The 20,901-nt window shown below is 42.4% G+C and overlaps 1 protein-coding gene across 3 annotated transcripts in view; it reads right to left on the bottom strand.

Annotated features, from left to right (window-relative positions):
• Nucleotides 1-3,644: 3,644 nt before the first annotated feature.
• Nucleotides 3,645-20,901, bottom strand: part of PDE1C (phosphodiesterase 1C) — a 376,890-nt gene continuing 359,633 nt past the window's right edge. For 2 of the 3 annotated variants that reach the window (XM_061586900.1, XM_061586902.1), the window contains 3 exons: nt 15,699-15,761; nt 12,723-12,834; nt 11,073-11,288 (listed from right to left, as the gene is read on the bottom strand). In XM_061586900.1, coding sequence (XP_061442884.1) covers nt 12,827-12,834; nt 15,699-15,761 — 71 coding nt within the window. In that variant the 3' untranslated portion in view covers nt 11,073-11,288; nt 12,723-12,826. Of the gene's footprint in view, nt 3,818-11,072; nt 11,289-12,722; nt 12,835-15,698; nt 15,762-20,901 lie in introns of those variants that run through there. The other variant, XM_061586904.1, reaches the window with a different exon arrangement.

Here is a 20,901-nt window from a genome sequence, read left to right as displayed (position 1 = left end):
TCTGGAGGCCCCACACCTGCTTTCGACAGCTACATGCAGTTGTTATCTTTACCTTGTCAATTCCAGTTTTGTGGTGTCCACATCTTGCTGTCTGTCCATTTATTAAAATCCCTTTGTTGTGAAGGCAGGGAGAGAAACCAACAGTGGAATTGACTAGGCTGGATAAGGAATGCCCTTCCGTTCTTCTCATCTGAAATGTAATGCTTATAATCCCCTCCCCTACTTCCGGAGTTCTGACAAGCGGATCGTTTTCTGAATCACTCCAAGAAGCCAGCAACTCCCACACCACCCCTAGTCTTCTTCATGTAGGATGGGCTGCATTTCTCCTAGGCAACCTTCTGGGGGCCAATTGCCAGTGGTGTGCAGAGCCAGAGGCAAAACTGAGAGAAGCAAAGGAGGTGACTCTTGCATTTGTAGAGTAGGCTACATTCCAGCCACGCAGAAGTCAGAGATTTTCTCTCCATCCAGGCAAGGGAGAAGCGTCATCACAGTTGCACTTTTTAGCCAGGAAAAAGCACTCAAGGGGGGCATAAGGCAGGGCCAGTGCAGGGCCATGGCTTGGGGAGAGTCCCAAGGACTAGATAGAGAGGTATGGAGGGCCACACTTGACTCCTGAGATACCCCCCACCACTCTGACCTAGGATATGTATCATCATATAGGAATGCATTGTTCTTGGTGGATGTGCACTTGCCTATACAGAGAGAAATTATGTTTCGACACAATCACCTTTCTATTGTTAATTCCAGGAAGAAAGCCTTGGTTATCTCTAAATCAAGAGCAGGGGAAATTAAACTGAATTGGAGACAGATGCCACTGTGAACTATTTCCCCTTGCTATGTAACAATCCCATTATGTGTAACGTCCAGTGGCGTAATGTTCTGGTGACACAGGCTTAGAGACAGAGATGCTTGATTCTTGTTTTCTATGCTTGGCTTTCCATCTGTTTCCTAATCTCTCTATATACAGTGGTGGGACCAGGGGGAAAAAGGTATAATGCGGCCTCAGAAGAGGCAAAGTGTGTGTGTGGGGAGGGGAAGCAAGTGAAATGTGTCTTTCCTTCATGCAACTGCAGGGATAAAGGAATGGGGGGGCAAGCTATTTGCTGGGAGGGTCCTTGTCCCGCTCAGTAGTTTAGTGGCAAATTTAGAAGTCCAGGGTCTCTTCATGAGTCATCAGGATTGGCCTCACAGGTCAAATTTGACAGGTGATTGGGGGCACCCACCTGTCAATCATATGACATCATTGCCCAACCCACTTATCAAAACCTCTTGCAGGGGGTCCCCAAGCCACAACATCCTTCTGGCAATCAGGTGCTAGGAAATTGCTGCACATGGGGTGTTGCTAGCCCTGTGCTCGGAGCTTCCCAAAGCACCGAACATAGAGCTAGCAAAGCAGTTGTTTCTCCCCTCCCCATGGGCGTGGGGACAAAGAAGCTGGTATTTAACAGGCATTGCTACCTACAATACAGGTCCCTCTCACAGCTGCTCTGCAAAAAGCAGGTTTCTTCCCCCTGCATTTTGCATATCAGCTGAGAGAAGGACTTCTCTTGCGCACAGGATGCCTATAAAATACAAGGGGCATTGCTTGAGAAGTGTTTTTTTTTCCTCCTTGCACAGACTCAATGTAGCCAAAACAGAGGGTGTGCAGGGAGAGAGACAAAGAGGGTTAAGAAAAGTGGGTGGAGAGGGAGGTGAGGTGGCATTTCCTCACAAAGAAGCGTACAAAGGAAGGGTGAAGAAAGACTGCCAGTAAAATACAAGGGAATTGCTTGTAAGGCGGTCCTTTTCCCCTCAATTTTGTTTCTTGAATGTTGTCTGTGAGAAAGCGGGGGGGGGGGGGAGAAAGAGGAAAGGGTTAAGAAGAATGAGGCTGTCTGTGTTTTACAAGGGGAAGAAACCTGTTTTTTGTAGATCAGCTGTGAGAAGGAGCTCTGTCTCATGCAGTGATGTCTGTAAAATACCCTCACTCTTCTTAGCCCTTTGTCTCCCTCCCCCCATCCTCCACTTTCTTCCATACAATCTGCAAAAAGCGCCATTGTGGGAGAAAAAATGCTTTAAAAGGAACGCACCTTGCATTTTACAATCAGCCTTCCTTCTTTCAGCCTTCCTTCCTTCATCCCCCTTCTTTGTGAGAAAATGCTGCTTTGCCTCACTCTTGGCTCCATCCTCCTTCCCCCTCCCAGTGTGACTGTCTTCACCCATCCTCTGCATTGGCTGCTATGGGTCTGCATGTGACTGTTCATTTTAGTAAGATTCTGATGCAACCCCCCTCTTAAATCAGGCTTGGCTGTCCCAGCGGCGTCACTAGCGGGAGTGCAGGGGGAGGGTGCGGACCTCCAGTGTGCGCCCTCCCAGGGGCATGGACGAGGTGGCTGGGCTTGCGTGCGCACGAGCATGTGCACGCACTCGAGGCCAGCCACCCCATCCATGCCCCTGGAAGGGCATGCGCCGGAGGGGCACCCAGCCAGAGAAGGCCTGGAAACACCGGCGGGCCTCCCTCGCCCCGCCGACGCTGCTCCCGGTCTCGCCTGCCCGCCTCCGAGGAGGAGTTGGAGCAGCCTTGCTGGGCAGCGGGGCGGGGTAGCTCTGGGTGTCACCCACGTCATGGTGACACCCGGGTGTGGGCCACACCCTCCACACCCCGGTAGTGACGCCCCTGGGCTGTCCCTCCTCTTCTCAGTAAACTTCCCTCTCTTAACTCCTGTCAACTCTCTGCCTCCTCGTGTTTCTCTCCTCCCCACAACAATAGATGGCGGGAGCCAATTACCATGCAAGGAGATTCATACTGACTGCCGATTAGCTGTAGTGACTCCTGACCTTGCTGGATTCTCCAGCTCTCCTAAGGCAAGAGGAAAGGGCATAGCTTTAAATGCAAGCTTACATTTGGCATTTGGGAATTACAGTGGCTTGTTTGGCTGTAGAGACAGAGGGACTCCAGCAGGGGGCCAGCTGCAAAAAAAAGTAACAGGGCTGCATCCTGGAGTATTGCCCCAGAAAAACATACCTAGTGCTGCTGTCACTCCCCCCCCCCACAGTATGCATAGCTGAAGACAGAAATGTTGTTCGATGCTTAAAGCAACCCACACACACACACACACACACACACACACACACACACACATACAAAACCTCTCTGTAAAATTGGATTCAGGCTTCCTCCCCCAAAAGGTAATGGACTGTCACAGCTGACCATGCCAGTCATCTCTTATGGGATATGTGTGCAAATACAGTCCAGAAACACTCACTCAGCACACAGCCCTGAATGCAGATGCACGTGGATCATGGGATTTGGTGCTACTATATCCAGATACTAAAGATACTATATCTTTAGTGAATCAGGGTGAGTATGTCTAGAGCAGTGTTTCTCAATCGGTGTGCCTCCAGATGTTGTTCAACCACAATTCCCATCTTTCCTGACCAGTGGCAATGCTGGCTGAGGCTGATGGGAGTTGTGGTCCAACAACATCTGGAGACACACCGGTTGAGAAACACTGGTCTAGAGAATGCCTTCATTGCATTTGTTACATTGTATCCTTGTTTTCAATCATTTGGGCAGTGTTTTTTGCTCTGGTTCCAACATGCCCTCCATTTGTAACTGGAGATCAGAGGATTCGGTGGGGAAAGGAGAACTTTCCTTTCCCCTTTTATTTCCTATTCCAGTGCTGGGAAATATGTTGAATCTTCTTCATTCTGCCCCTCTGGTCCAGCAGTTTATATTTCACCAAGTAGTCCTCAGTTTTCTTCTGGAAGGGTGGGAAGGCGGTGCTTGTTGAGGCAACATTGGGATTTTTGGGATGACGTATTGGAGGTTTGATGGCTGGAGGGAAACAAGAATAAAAACAAAATGAATGCAGACTAACCAATTGCTGGGGTCTGTGGATTTCTACCCTGTCATTCCACAGCCACACAGAAATCTAAATATGTACAAGAAAGAGCAACATTAACTTTGCAATCAAATGCATAGACACATGATAGTGATTTATCTCAGATTCCTTCCCAGTTTCAGTCTCACCAAATGCAAGACTTAAGGGGAAGGCTTTAGAACCATATGTGGCCCTCAGTCTAATTTCATGTGGCCCTTGGCCTTTGGCAAATGATCAGTTTGAACTTCTGGGAAGGGTAATCTGTCCCTCCCCTGACAACCCGGTGAGCATGAAACAGACAGAAAGCAAGGGAGATGGAAGAGGGGAGGGGCAGGGAGAGCAAGAGCGCAAAGGGGCAGATCTACCCACATCTGGCTTTTGCCCCCACCCATCACTGGCTTTGATCCTCCCCACTGCTAGCATGTGGCCTCTGACAAATTATCTCAGCAGCCCTTGAAAAATATACATTCCTCGCTCCTGACTTCAGCATCTGATTTACCCCATTCCAATTGTTCTCAACGTTTGTCCTAGGAGACACAAATAGTTCCTAGGAAAGGCACAGCTTTATAGTGCAATCCTAAGCATGTCTACTCAGACCCAAAGACCCACTGAGTTCAGTAGAGATTACTCCCAGGTAAGTGGCTAGAGCATGGCAGCCTCAACCTTTTTCTATTCAATCTTTATTGACTTTCCCCAGCCAGAAATCACCAGGAGAGCAATGAGCACCTACATCAGAGACCTCAGATTTGAAAAAGTTTCCAAAGTAGCAAAGTTCAGTGTGGTGTGATAAATCAAGTATTGGGCTTAGGTTAGAACCTCGGTCCAAATTCCTCTTCAGTCATACAATTCACTTTGTCAGCTCACTTTACCTAACTCACAGGGTTGTTGCAGGGATAAAATGGGATAATTCTGCATATGCCTTGGAGGAAGTATAAAATACAAATGATAACAACAGATCTCAGCCAGACCAAAACCCCATCTAATCCAGCATCCTTTTCTCACAATGGCCAACCACTTGTGATTCCCATCAAATTGGTATTCGGATGCATACTGCCTCTGACAGTAGAGGTAGTCATAATGGCTAGTAGTCATTGATACCATTGTTCTCCATGTCTAATTCACACTGGAAGCCCATCCAAGCTGGGGGCCATCACTACATCTTGTGGGGGCGAAAGCCACAATTTAACTATGCACTGTGTGAAGTTTAACTGTCTCTCCTGTATCTTCCAACATTCTGCTTCATTGGATGACCCTGGGTTCTAGTATGTGAGAGAGGAAGTAGAACCGAGATTCAAATCTTCAACAGCCATTGGCTCAGTGGAATGTGCATCCCCCAAAACTACTAGGATAAGCTGAGCTATGGATTAGCAAGACACGGGACAAGCCTCACTTCCTCTGGGGCTAACGAACTCCCCTTCCCCCTTCTGCGCTCTGTGAAGTCCAAGGAACCATCAACTTCAGCAAACGTCACAGCAACCAAGGATGACTAAAATAGGAAAGGACAACTCATGGAGACTTTGTGGAATGGTCTTCTGGCAGAGATCAGACAGGCACCAATGATGGATGGCTTCCGCCAGAAGGCATTATTCTGACCATTTTGTGCTATTCTGGTACTGATATTATATTTTTTCCCCTGCCATTTTGATTTGGTTTTAATACTGAAATGTATTAATTAAATTGTATTATGTAAACTGCTTTGATAGTTTGTCATACAAGTGAAAAGTGGCAAGTACATATTCTAAATCATAAAAATATAGACACATTTGTGCAAAGCTGTTAGCATTTTTACTGAAGTAACATCTTGGGAGTAGATAATAAGAATGATTATTAAGTTTAAATAAAATATTCACTAATAGGCAAAAAAGCCTTGTGGTTTAAGAACGTACCTATAACCAACAGATATTTCTATCAAACTTTAAAAAGCAGGGAAAGCAACACCTGCAATCAGTCCAAATAAGAGAAACAAGACATGTGCTGTGCTGATCTTGTTTTAGCAGGCAGGAAGCAACAATATTAAAACAGTTTATATAGTTCAGATAATCACTTTAAATAGGTTTGATTGACTTTTTCAATTTTAGTGAAGTTTCCTATAGTAAATCATTTTCTTTTGCTTCTATTTCTGTGAATATGTGAAGTACAGCAACACTTTGCAACACTAAAAAAAAGCTCCAAAAACAATTGTGGAATAACGGCACTGACTGTTCTGCAGAATAGTTTCCAATGGACATGAGGAGCATCTCAGTTTGCACAAGATAAAACAGTGGGAGGTGCGTGCAAGATAAAACAGTGGGAGGTGAAATATATTCTAGCAAAATTCACTCACCATATGCTCAGGGGCACATGTTACCCATTTCTTCCAAGCTACACAAGAAGAGGATTGGACTGCAAAAGACGAACCCAAATTGTGTTTGCATTTTTACAAATTTGTAGGGCAACACAATATCTCAGAGATATTGAGGTTTCCTGGTGCATTCACTATAGCTGCCCAATTTCCCTGCTTTTTAAAGTTTGATAGAAATATCTGTCGGCTATAAGTATGTTCTTAAACTGCAAGGGGTTTTGCCTATTAGTGAATTTGTTTGCTTTTTAATCCAGGAGGTAAGAAATGGGATCCTGTGCAAGTCTGCTGAGAATGGATTGATCATTTGCATGCATTCAGTGGGATTTACTCCAATGCAATCATGCTTAGGATAGGTGAAACTGACCACAAGGGATGGGGAGGAGGGGAGCAGGCAGGAGGAGGGCAGGTTTGATCATTTGCATGCTTATTGCTTTCAGTGGGATTTACATCCATGCAATCATGCTTAGGATAGGTGAAACTGACCATGGGGAGGAAGGCCTGGAGTGGGCAGGGGAGGATGAAGAAGGAAGAGGCGAGGAGGAGAAGAAGGGAGGACGAAAGGAGAGGGGAAGGAGAGGAAAGGCAGTTCTGATCATTTGCATGCTTATTGAGTTCAGTGGGATTTACTCCCATGCAATCATGGTTAGGATAGGTAAAACAGACCATGGGGGAAGGACGGAGGGGGAGAAGGGGAGGGTATTGGATGGAGGGGAAGGAAAGGGAGGAGGATGAGGGGGAAGGAGGAGATGTGGGTGGGGAAGGGGTGAAGGAAGGGAGAGGGAAGGGGTAAGAGGGAGGGGATAAGAGGGAGGAGGAGGTGAGGCAGGGTTTGATCATTTGCATGCTTTCCTAGTTCAGTGGGAATTACTCCTGTGCAATCATGTTTAGGATAGGTGAAACTGACCTGGTGGAGGGACAGGGAGGGGAGGAGGAGGGCAGGAAGGGGAGGGGGAGGAAGAAGTGGAAGATATTGGATGGGTGGGCATTGGGCAGAGGGAAAGCCCCTTTCCTTTCCAAAAGGAAAACATTGTGAACACTATCATTCTGTTTCAGGGTTTTCCCCACCTTTTTATTCTACAGCAGGCTCATGTAGCCTCCCACCCAAATTTAAACCAAAGCTGTCCCTGGCCACATCCACACCAGTGTAGTTAGTGAAGGGTGCTGAGGGCTGCTAGGAGATGCCCTGTTCCCCTTACAGAGCTTCAGTCAGAGTGGATGACTCTTAAACCACTCTGACCACTGGAGCTGTCGGGGAAATAGGAGTCTCCTCTGAGCACCCTGATTAGGCAAGCCAAGCAGCTGTGAGTCTGGCTTTTAGAACACTGACAGTTGGTTCTTACTGAGCATGCCCAGCGTTATCATTGAGTTCAATGCTAAATTTCTTAAATCAGCCAGGCATTTTTTTCACTTTTAAACTGCAGAAGATGAAAGTCAGAGTATGGGGCAAGGTCAGTAGTAGGGTTACAGGTACTCTGTAAAAATGCCTGATTTTTAATTAATTTCAACAAATTATGAGAACTCAGGTTCTCAAGGTCTCACAGTGGTATCCAAGCATTGGGGAGAAATTTAATTCAGTTCACATTTAAAGCCAGATCTATCAAATTCACACTTTCCAAAATTTCCTTCAAAATTCACACTTATATGAACTTTGTAACACATTTCTCCAACCAATATCTACAAAAATGGATAAATTAGGGGAAATGTGCATAAAAATGAATATAAGTGAAAATAACTTACAAAAATGTATTAAATTAGGAGAAATTGCTTGAAAATGTGTACCTTTGTCAAAACTGCATATAAAATGTGTTTATTAGGAGAAATTCACACTAAAATCCTTAAGTATTTTCATGAGGATTTTTTTTTTAAATGCAGATTGCTACAGAAATGTGGAGAGCTCATTTTAAAATTGGAAAAACTGAGAAACTAAGAGAACCAAAATGGATAGATTCTTCCATCCCTAGCCCCCTCCCCCCGATTTTTTTCCTAGACAGTTTCTGGAAGGTTTGGAGTAACAATTCAGCATGTTTACTCAAAGTAGAGATTGAAATCCCTCCATAATTGGTTCCTCTAATTTTGTGTGGTGTAGTGGTTAAGGTGTTGGACTACAACCTGGGAGACCAGGGTTCAAATCCCCACACTGCCATGAAGCTCACTGGGTGACCTTGGGCCAGTCACTGCCTCTCAGCCTCAGAGGAAGGCAATGGTAAACCCCCTCTGAATACTGCTTACCATGAAAACCCTATTCATAGGGTCGCCATAAGTCGGGATCGACTTGAAGGCAGTTTCCATTCATTCAATTTAATAGGTCATATGTGGGAAGTTGTCTCTTTAAGAGTAATTACAGAACATATGCCAGCTAATTTGAAATAATAATATTCATCTTTTCAAAAACTTAATGGGTTTTGGATAGAGACATGGTTAGCTATATTGGATGGTTTGTCTGTAAGCTGATCACATCATCAGTTGATTTCAATAATCACAAATTTCTTAGAACATAAATGGAATGTCATTTAGTATTTCAAAATGATGTCTAACAACTCTCTGAAACATTAAAAAAATACCTTGCTGGATCAGAAGGATTATCTAGTCCAGCATCCTTTTTCATACAGTGGCCAGCTGGGTGCTTATGGGATGCCTACAAGAGACTACTAGCAGCAACCAGTAATGATTTGAAACGAATGCTGATGAAAGTTAAAGCAGAAAGCACAAAAGCAGGACTACAGCTGAATGTCAAAAAGACTAAAGTAATGACAAGAGAAGATTTATGTAACTTTAAGTCGACAATGAGGACATTGAACTTGTCAAGGATTATCAGTACCTTGGCACAGTCATTAACCAAAATGGAGAAAATAGTCAAGAAATCAGAAGGTGGCTAGGACTGGGGAGGGTAGCTATGTGAGAAGTAGAAAAGGTCCTCAAATGCAAAGATGTATCACTGAACACTAAAGTCAGGATCATTCAGACTATGGTATTCCTGATCTCTATGTATGGATGTGAAAGTTGGACAGTGAAAAAAGTGGATAAAAGAAAAATCAACTCATTTGAAATGTGGTACTGGAGAAGGAGAGCTTTGCAGATACCATGGACCGTGAAAAAGACAAATAATTGGATGTTAGAACAAATTAAACCAGAACTATTACTAGAAGCTAAAATGATGAAACTGAGGTTATCATACTCTGGACACATTATAAGAAGACACGATTCACTAGAAAAAACAATAATGCTGGGAAAAACAGGAGGGAGTAGAAAAAGAGGAAGCCCAAACCATAAAGGAAGCCACAGACCTGAACTTACAAGGTTATAACAAATGCTATTGGAGGTTGCTGATTCATAGGGTCGCCATAAGTCGTAATCGACTTGAAGGCACATAACACACACACAAGAGACAGGAAGACAATATTATCTCCCATTGATGTTTTCCAGCAACAACTACTGTGTACCACCTCTGATCCAGGAGGTAGAATATAACTATCATAACTAGTAGCCATTGATAGCCTAAGTCCCTTTTAAGACCATCTAAGATGGTGGCCACCACCACATCTTGTGGCAGCAAATTCTATAGGTGAACTATGCCCTGTATGAAGGAGTACTTCTGCTTGTTCATTCTGAATCTCTCATCACTCAGCTTCATAGGAAGATCCTAGGTTCTCATTTCATGACAGGAAGAAAAACTTCACTATCTCCTTCCTTCACACTTAGCATCATTTTATAAACCGCTATCATTTACCCCCCCCCCTCTCCATCTCACCTTTTCTTTCACTAGAAAGCCCAATACTAGAACGTTCAATACTGTATTTACGTATGTTTTGATTCCGGATATATTTATTGCTTATATTGTGGATGTTTTTATTGTTAAATCACTTTGGGATGTTTCGTGGGAAGCAGCTGATGAATGATTTTTTAAAACAATAAACACACGAACTTATCTAAGAAGGGGGTTGCTCATCATTTTGATTGTACTTTTTTTCTATGTATACTTACATTAAGATTTGGAGATGTAAAACAACAACACTTACCTTGATCAAGCTACACATACATGCACAGAACCTGTCAGATAACTGGTGATAGCTGTCTGGAAGCTGATAAGCTGCTTGGAAGGAGAAGGAGAGTGTGAAACATTTCCTCCTGTGCTCCTGCTCCAGAACAGCTGAATGCACTATTACTAATGTTTTTACCAGGGATAAGGGCACACAACCACAGCTGCTGGAACAGTTGCTGACACAGTGTTTGCTACACCTGCTCACGGACACGGTTGCTAATCACAGAAGGGTTTCGATTGCTGGAGCCTGCTTATGTGCCTGCCAAGAAGCATCTAACCTGGATTGGAGTGAGTGCCCAACTCTATGCAAATAAGCAGGCAAACCATGTTACACACTGACCTCCGTATTTAAGCATGAAAATTATGCAGAAATTTGCACATCAAATACACACAGAGAGAAAACTCCTTTTGCAAGCATGTTAGTGTCGATATACACGTTTGTGTGGCAGAATTTTATTAAAGAAAGCAATACAGTACAGTTGGCTGTATAAATTCCATTCCAAATGTCTCTGTATATAATTCTTGAAATGAGTATAACAAGGTAGCATTGTGAACGTAGGATTATTCCAGTGTTGTGCTGCACAGAGCATAATGCTAAAAGCCAAGAGGTTAAAAGTTTTTTAGGTAGGTAGGTAGGTAGGTAGGTAGGTAGGTAGGTAGGTAGGTAGGTAGGTAGGTAGGTAGGTAGGAAGGAAGGAAGGAAGGAAGGAAGGAAAGAAAGAAAGAAAGAAAGAAAGAAAGAAAGAAAGAAAGAAAGAAAGAAAGAAAGAAAGAAAGAAGAAAGAAAGAAAAGAAAGAAAGAAAGAAAGAAAGGAAGGAAGGAAGGAAGGAAGGAAGGAAGGAAGGAAGAAAGGAAGAAAGAAAGAAAGAAAGAAAGAAAGAAAGAAAGAAAGAAAGAAAGAAAGAAAGAAAGAAAGAAAGAAAGAAAGAAAGAAAGAAAGAAAGAAAGAAAGACATTTTCCGCCAGGAAAGTTGCTTTAGAAATTGTTGCCTCCGATTCCTTGAGGTGGATGGTCATTGTTGCTGGTTGTCAAGTTCAGGCAATCTAAGGGAGAAATGTAAATATTAACTGGTGTACTTAGAAATCATTGATGCTACAGAAGAGTAACAAATGCTTAATTCATGTTTTTTTCCTGCATCAGCTTAGTGTTGTTGGCTGCATAGTATAAGGCATGGCACTACATACGTAACTGAAAGATGTCTGAAATGGTAATATAGTGCTCTCTTATTACTAGGCCTATTCAGTATGTTGCTTTTAAATATTGTGCATTAGACAATTTAGAAGTGGGCAAGTACTTAATTATGTACGCAGCCTAGAGTGGCTGTTTATTCAGCCAGATAGGCGGCCTAAAAATAAAATTTTATTTTATTATTATTATTATTACTATTATCTTCATTTCTCAAGTCAGAGGACTAACATAAGTAATGGAGAATTAGCTCCTGACAGAGATGGGCATGCTTTCCAAAGCTTGTTTTGGATTAACTTGGAAATTCCCCAAGATCTTCGACACATAAAACTCAGAAAATCTCAGGTAGTTTCTTTCTGAGTCAGTCTGAGAGCTTGGAAAAATGATCTCCTTATCCCTCAAAAGTGTTCTTGCACTAATCAAACACACTCCCCTCTTGCCTTACCTGTAATTAGCAGCTGTGGTAATGAGCAGCGAGACAACCAGAGGAAGCTTCCCCCCCTTTCCTCTGCATTGTCCCTAAGTCCTAGCTAATAGACTAGGAGACCATGGGAGATGTAGCTCTCCCAAGGGCTGCTGCCCTCATGAAGCCTAATGGAGCAAATCAGAGGGGGAAATCCCATTGGGACAGAAGAAAAATCACTGCAGAGTAAAATCTGAGGATTTGAGGCAACCTCCAATGGTCGTCAGATTTTGTCCCTGCAGAATTTTTTCTTTTGTCCCTATATAATCTAGTTTCCACCTCTGCCCCCCCCCAAAATAAAAATTTCACACAGGCCTGTCTCTTCAGTCTTCTCCACTTACACTACCATATTTTCTCCTAACATGTTGCCTCAAAGTTAAAAAGGTGTGACAGCAAAGGTGCTGTAATGAGGGTGGGTGTGTAGCAGCCATCCAATCAGTGCCACAATGATCCTCCATTTTCCACTCAGCCCTCATTCATAATCTGTGTCCTGAAAAGCAGCAGTTTGCCCTTACAACTAGCCATATGGGTGTGAAAGTTTGCATCCATGTACCTAGGGCCCCAGGCTGGACTTGGGCAGCTGCTCATTAAAACCACTATGTCAGTAAGCTCAGCTCAAGCAGGATTTAGGAGAGTGCTACTGCATTCAGGTTGCGCTTGCAGGCTTCCCATAAGCATCTGGTTGGCCACTGTGACAACAAGACGCTCAGCAGGCGCTTTCTTATGTACTTCTAAGTTCTGAGCTCAGAACTTGTTTAAGCTTAGACCTTTGCATGTCAACCATACTATGTACATGAGATGTCGATTTAGACACATTGCTTATACTAACCTGAACATTTGGGGGGGGGGGAGTGCATGCTTTTCTTAAAAACGCCTCCAAGCAATAGGGATGCTGGCATATTGATATGGTAATGCTCTTTCCTGAAGAATCTCTTAGTTTTCTGAAAGACAGAATAACATACTCAAAAGAACATCATCCTCGATGGAAACACATGAAGACAAAATTGATAACACTAAACTTACTGAAGCGGAAGTTATCTGCATCTAATTCTACAAGGTACACTAGGCAATGCAGCTAGAGGGAGTTAGTGCTTGGGCAGAATACTTGCATGTTATTGACTGTACAGTACCTTTGTTTATGAATAGCCTCAGGCAAATGGCATAACAATGATCTTTCACAAGATGCACCGTGATAGGGTGCCAGAGTTTTTATTTTCTGTCACTGTCCACGTGTATCTGATGATATTATAGTGTGTGATGATTCAAAGTGTCAGAGGGGAAAATATCCAAGGTTCATTATGGCTGGCTTGCTGGAATGTCTGGAAGAAATATCTGCTGGACTTTATGTTACCTTAGCAAACTTCTTTGTGCCACTATGGCTATAACTCAGCTATGACAAAGTTATGACAGTATCGAGTGTTTTATCAGACACGTACAGAGTTGTACTGCACTTATTAGCATAGCTGACATTTGTCTACTAAAAGTAAGTCTCATTGAACTCATTGGAACTTACTTGGTGTAAGTAGGATGAGAGCTAATTTCTCAGAAGACATTTTGCAGAGAAAACCCTCTAGTTACCCACACACACCCCTGAAAAAGTACGTCACTTTGCAGAATTTCCCCCAAATATGTTCCAGCATTTTTTGGAGGCAGCTGCCATTCCCCCGCCCCTCACTGGCTGCAGCATCCCAGACTGACCCTAGATCTGCGGCATTGTGAAGAATGCAGAGTGGCGGCCCAAGAAGTTGCCTCTGCTATTGCTTGCTGCAGCAGCCAGACACAACCCAAAAGCTGAAGGGAAAGAGAAAGAAACTGTGCTACTGCCATAACTATTGGTGAGCCTCACCCTCAAGAAACAGTTGGGAAATGTCTCCTCCCATGAGAAATTCTCTGCCCACAAATCAGATGGAGAATTGAAAGAGACCATTTGCACATTGCTCATAGGCTGCAATCCTAAGGCCTGTGGGGGGTAAAAACCAAAGGTGGTTCATTCACTTTATCCAGCACTCTCTTGGGCCCTTAACAGCAGGGTAGAAGTTAGAGTGGGGAATTGCTCTTCAAATTCTAGTATTTTTTTTTTTTAAATCAGTTTCCCTCCCATTGGGAAAATGAGAAAGAAACAACATGGAAGAAACGATACCTGCTGAAAGTTGTTGTAGTTTATTCCCTAGGTAGGGCATGTAGTTGGGGAATCAGAAGGCTGTGAATCTGGTGTGCCCCTGGCATACACTCAAACTGGCCACCAGCATCCCTCTCTGGACTCTGATGTCAGTAGGGCAAAGACCACAAAAACTGTCATGGTAGTAGGTAGAGGAAATCCAGCATCGGCTTTCCTTTTCCGCCTTCAGAGAGGGAGTTCTGATGCATCCTATCACCCTGGGACAACCTCCCAGGATCCCTAGGCCTACAGGACCTGTCATAATTGACTTTGCTTCATAATGGGCACTGGATGGGTTCACAGCTAAAGTTCATGTGATACGAAACTCAAGGCTTGCTCACATTTCAGTATGAAGTTAGAATTAATGCAGCTTTGGAGCCAGTCACGCTTTGAAACCAAAATGACAAAATACATTTCTTGGGCTTGACATGGAAATTTTCAACACTGATATGGTGATTGGTAGTCATATGTTTAAGTAAGAAAAAGGTTTTACAGTTATCTAAGAAATAATAAAACTGCAGATAGAAAAAACAAGCAAAAACAGTGCAAATGTACTAAATGTGGTCCTTCTGAACAAGACATGAGATAAGAAACCAAATTAAAAAGGAAAGCTGGGAAGTGACTACTTTCTTCTCTTGGACTGGAAGTGATAAGATATTGTTCTACTGAGAACTAGGGATGGACAAATTGATCTGTTCCTGGTCCACATCACTTCCACATGTTTCTACCCATAATTCCATTTAGTTCTGGTTCTGCTTTGATGTCTTTTTTTAAACAAAAAAAATCATCTCAAAATACTACTTAAATGTATATCCTCTCTCAAATTATTTATTTAAATGTGTATTTTGATACACTTATATTGCCAAGAAGGAAGAAGTATTGCAGCATTTGGAGATGTGTGAAGACCAATGGACAGCTAAAATCTTATTAAGGTTGCCAAGTATTTTGACTGGCCCTGCTCATTAATTATTCTATGTTGGGCTGACATAAAAAAAGTGCAGGCACTGGATCAGTAAAAAAAAAGTTGGCAATGCTATTCAATATATATATGAGAAAAGGATTAAAAGAATCTGCTTTTGTCCCAAAAGACAAAAACAGCAGAGAAGACAAAACTAACAAACATAATGACCTAGTAATTGCTGTTTCCTAAGTAGAGAGCAGAGCTTGGAAAAGTTACTTTTTTAAACTACAACTCCCATCAGTCCCAGCCACTATGGCTACTGGGTTGGGCTGATGGGAGTTGTAGTTTAAAAAAATAACTTTTCCAAGCTCTGGTAGAGAGTATGTATAGATGAGACCACTCCTTTGTTACTCCATGTGGTACAACACCTTTCCCAATTACTGTTGACTATAACCCAAATTTTTCTGCTTGTATCATTCAGCACCACGCAGCAAAACAAATCATAGGTATATTTTACAAAATCTTAGGTTACAGATAGATGACACAACGGAAAACAAGATACGCATAAAAGAATTGAATTATTTGACCTCTTATTCACGTTAGATACAGAAGCAATTTCATATTAACCATTAAGTGTGACACTGGTGAGCAGATATAAAAATAGATGGAGTCAGTTCTCACAACAGAAGAATAATCAGATAGATTTGAGATTATATACCTAAACAAGCATTCCAACACTCACTAACCTGGCAACGTGAGCCGATTTGTGGATTCTGGTACTGGTGCAGCTTTCATAAGTTGCTTTGAACCTTAGAAAATAAAAATAGAATGAATTCTAGCAGCATCTTTCATTAAAGTATATTTCCTTCCACCAATAGTCATGTTCCTCATGTGATGACTTATTTGATTGTATTAGATTCCTGTCTACTATTGCAACAGGAGATAACTGGGCAGGACTTGCTGAAAAAACTCCATTTCTGCAGTCACAGTGATCCCAGTTTCAGACATAACACTAAATCATGGTTTGGTGCTTAGAAACTGAGCAGGCACAGACCTTCGGCTTGTAAGCTCCCCCCCCCCCCCCGTACAAGAGAATTAGAAATGTCCGATCCTGGTTGCAGCAAACCAGGATCAAACTGTGTTTTGCAACCCATTCATATGTAAATTATAGTTTGCACAACAGGCTGGGTTAGGGCAAAACAGCAAATGTGGTTTACTGCAACCTAGGATTTTGGAAGCTTATAATCATCTTCCCTTGCATGCAGAGAAAAGGGGAAAGAAAGGGAGGAGCAAGCACATATGCCTGGTGAAGATTTGTGTCTGCTGGGGAAGCCAATGACAGAGCACATACTTTGCATGCAGAAGGCTCCAGGTTCAACCCCATGTATCTTCACATAAGGGTGGGAGAGACTCCTGTCTGAAAGTCTGGAGAGCCGCTGCTGGTCAGTACAGACAATCCTGAGCTAGATAGACCAATGATCAGACTCAGCTTAAGGCAGCTTCCTACATTCTTGTAAGGCCAAACCATGGTTTGCTGTTATGTCTGAAAGCAGCCAGCTTGCAGCATTGTTGGCAATGTGAGTCAAACCAGGATGTTGTGCTACCATTATAGCTATGTTGCAGACCTCTAGGTCGGGTATTTCAAAAGAAGTTATAATGAGAGTGTGACTGGCATGAATATGTCTATGTCCCTCACAAGTAGTGGTGCCATACTCCACGCTGTGAGTTACAAGGACCACATCTGCACATCATGTCTCCCACCAAGTTGATTGCAGTCTCATGTTTGTGGCTCCACAAACAAAGAAGTTGTCAGTCTGGGTGGCCACACAGTACATATTATTGATTACACAGTTCTGATCAACAGGATCAGGGTATTAGCACAAATTGATATAGTAATGTTAAAACCTGAGTTTCCTTGTAAGCACCTTTGTTTTCAACCTGCCTTTTTATTAGTGAATGCAGGCCATTTCACAGCATTTCTGAGTCACTTAAAAGTGAGTCCAATCAGGGGATACACCTCAACATTTTTTTAAAAAAAATCTATGGAACCTGGAGTATAGTACTTGGTATGAAACAGATTTGTTATGCGATAGCTAAAGCAGATTAAGCAAGACAAGTGGGCAGAATCATATCGCTTTCTTCCACTTCCTTCTAAAAATTCCTGAACGCCCCTTTCTAGCCCTTTGCTACAGCCCTACAGAAGGCCAGGCTAAAACTCAGATAAACTCATTAAAAAAAGTAAGTAGAGAAACAAAGTGGTTCCAAGCACAGCACAGCTAAAATTTCTCAAAAGCCTCCCCCCCCCGAGAAAATTTAGGAGATTTTTATATCTCTCACCCTGCTAGAAAAAGAAGGCCATATTGCAGAATTTTACCCACTCGCCACTATTTATATATATATATTCTGGAACGACACTTAGTCAAGGCTATTGTGGAAGATGCAAAATGGTGACCAATAGTGGATGCTACTGCCACTCGCAGTGGCAGTGGCAATGGGTGGGGGCGGGCCTTAGGAAAATAGAAAGAAGCCATGCTACTGTGACTGCTAATCGTGATGAGCCCCAGACCGAAGAAACTGTTGTGGAATTGATCCTCCTTCTGGAGAAATGTGGTGACCCCCCCATTTTCTCTGTCCACAAACAAGGGTGGAGAATTTCACGACGCCTTTTCCATATAGTGTAATACAGAGTATTACAGGAAGCCAAGTAATGCTAGCAATGGGAAGTAGCTACAACAAGGGCTCTTTCCCAGATTTCTGATGTTATTGAATAGTGTGGTAAGGAGCCATACTATAGCAGCTTCCACACTGCTAAAGGTAACGGTGGAAGGATTCTTTAATCTCCAGTTTTATGGAAAGGAAGAAGTGTGTTTTGTATATGAATAGTTATAATGCCCTGCAAAGACAATAATGGTGATGAACACTCTCAGCCAGCTCCATTACTCCATTAGATGAGCAAATCCACCTTTGCACAGAACTGGAATCCATACCAAGCAGAGATCTCATTGCTTTTATTTGGTAATAAGGTGAACATACAGGAACTCATTTACAGAAAACTGAAATGCTGGAAAATTGTTTTATACATTTAGAGACGACATGCCTCTTCATCCCAATAAAAAATTATAATAAACACATTTTCTTTAAAATAATTTCCAGAACAGTTGAGAATAGTCAGCACTGTATACCCACATCACTTACATTTTGTATTCTAAGCTGAAACAATCTCAGTATGTTTTTTTCCAATGTCCTTCTTGCTTTAGCAATTAATTAGAATGGCCGTTTTCTAATGGACAGTGCAACATGTTAATGACCCCCCCAAAACCTTTGTATAATAGATGTTGGCTACATAATTTACATAATTTCCTAAGGCCTCTTCACACATTCCATGTTTAGGTGTACAACTAAGGTATTTTATGAGTACACCTAATTGTGAATGTGGCAAACAGATTTGCAAATGTGTGCATCATACAGGTGCACTAAGCTTTCTCCTAAGGGAGGAAACCTGTGAAATGTTCCTTAGTTTCAGTTCAGACATCTCCATTATAAGTTCTGGCTAAGACAACAAAATAATATATTTAGATACTTGCATGAGGCCAACTTAGAAAAAAAATTACAAAACCAAAGTACTTAGATTTGATTCATTTTCCTGCCCTGACAAAAGCTCAACTAAGTCCATTGGGACTCTATGCTATCAATGAAAGTTTAGAGCAAGTTGATCAAGTGATACAGGTAAAAAAAAGACAATGGTTAGTCTGAGTGTGGTAAACATTATATTGTGCCTTTTACCACAATTCTACTAATGTACTATCGAAAGTATAGTTTCCAGATCGCATGAAGTACTAGTTCCCCTCTATTCAGCAATGGTTAGGCCTCATCTTGAGTACTGCGTCCAGTTCTGGACACCACACTTCAAGAAGGATGCAGACAAACTGGAATAGGTTCAGAGGAGGGCAACAAGGTTGATCAGGGGACTGGAGACAAAGCCCTATGAGCAGAGACAGAAAGAACTGGGAATATTTATCTTTGAGGAGAGAAGACTGAAGGGAGATATGATAGCATATCTTCAAGTACTTGAAAGGCTGTCAAACAGAGGAGGGCCAGGATCTCTTCTCTCTTGTCCCAGAGTGCAGGGTATGCTTTAAGCTCGATTCCTGCATAGAGCAGGGGGTTGTACTCAATGGCCTTATAGGACCCCTCCAACTCTACTATTCTATGATTCTGTGCTAAGGAGTGAGGCATACTTTAAACAACATGGGAAGGGGGAAGCAAATGCTGGCATCTACAACATAAGAGCCCTGCTGGATCAAATCAATGCTCCATTTATTCCAGGATCCTCTTTTCTTCGCACCGTAACCAACCAGATGCCTCTGAGAAGCCCAGAAGCAGGGTGTGAAAACAACAGCTATTTCCTAATGTTGCTCCCCAATAACCGTTGGATACCTGAGGTTCCATATAGCCATCATGACTAGGAGCCATTTACAGTCTTATCCTCCATGAGTTTGTCTAATTTCCCTGTAAAGGCATCCAAACAGGGGGCCATCATCACATCATGTGGCAGCAAATTCTGTAACTTAATTATAACAACATGTCATGTGAAGAAGTGCTTTCATTTATCAGTCCACTCTCATTGTTGATGTGGAATCATCCAAGCATGTTACGTTGACATTTTTATATGTTTTCCCCAGCCTCTTCTGCTAGAAGAGTCTAACAGGAATTCTTTGTGGCAATAAAAGGGGATAGGTGCAAACAAGAATTCCTTCCTCGTTGGATAGTCTAAACTGTGTTTCTGGCCCTCACACATAAGGAACAAATAATTATTTTATTTAAAATGGGGGGGGTGTTGGCTTAGGTTTAGCACACATTAAACAGCCACTGACTTCCAACTTTTTTGTGGGTTTCTGTACTATGTCAGCACTGAAAGCACAGAATGTTGTTAATGATGTTGCGTAACTCTGACAAATGCCAGTTTAAGGAGTTAGATAAAGACTACACAGATGCGGTAGGTACAATACATATTGTTCTTCTCCTGAGGCAAGAACAGTTATAAAATTAGGTGTTAAGGAAATAGAATATTATATTCTGATGTCATTTTCTTTATGGGGGCTCTTTCTAAATGCCAGGGACCATCTAATGTCTCTATTTGCTAAGTAAGAGCAACCATTTTTATTCTTTGTCTAAGTGATATTGCTACCAAAAAAAAAGTCAAATCAATCCGGATCCCTACATTCAAACAGCCTCACGCTTTCAGGCTTGACAGAAGAACAGGATATTGAACCCACAATATGCAAAGGTAGTGTCTTTGACCATCCTAGAATAAAAAGCCTGGAGGCAAGTATTTCAGGCTTCTTTGTAAGAAAAGGGGGCACTTTCTCAGATGCCTCACAGCTTATATAGAGCTCTTCTAGGCATTTAATGCAAAATGGTGCTGTCTGGTTCACTCGCATTTTACAGGGAAGTCCAGATGATGTTGCCATCCGTGCGTAATCAGCCTGAAGTTGCCCCATGTTTTCGCCAACCATAGAAAACTGACCTTTGAAACAAAGAATGGCGCAACAGTGGAAACGCCACAGGTGTGTAGATTTGTAGCTATTTTCCTTTCTTTTTTGAAGCTTCTGTCTGCTGGCTTCCTCTTTCCATGCTGCTAATTAGATTGGACCCTAATTAGAGAGTTCCTGTTGCCCAATGAGTGTATGTGTAATGTGCGTGTTGTGTATGTGTGTGCGCGCATGCATGTTTAAATACTCTTGCTGCAAAGAGAGAAAGAAAGGAATTCCAGTTTCATAGAATGGGCAGAATTTGACACACAGACAAACACACACACCTTTTTTCGCACTGAGAATTCTGCCAGAGGGAAAATCACTCTGCACTTTTTTTTTTTTCCTGTCTCATGTTGGGAGGAGAAGGGAACAACTTGAAAATGATTAAGCCACTGTGAGGGTTTAGAAAAAAGGA

The sequence above is a fragment of the Rhineura floridana genome, chromosome 10 (assembly GCF_030035675.1).
Source record: "Rhineura floridana isolate rRhiFlo1 chromosome 10, rRhiFlo1.hap2, whole genome shotgun sequence".
NCBI classification, from domain to species: domain Eukaryota; kingdom Metazoa; phylum Chordata; class Lepidosauria; order Squamata; family Rhineuridae; genus Rhineura; species Rhineura floridana.
This window is presented reverse-complemented; position numbering and strand designations above follow the sequence as displayed.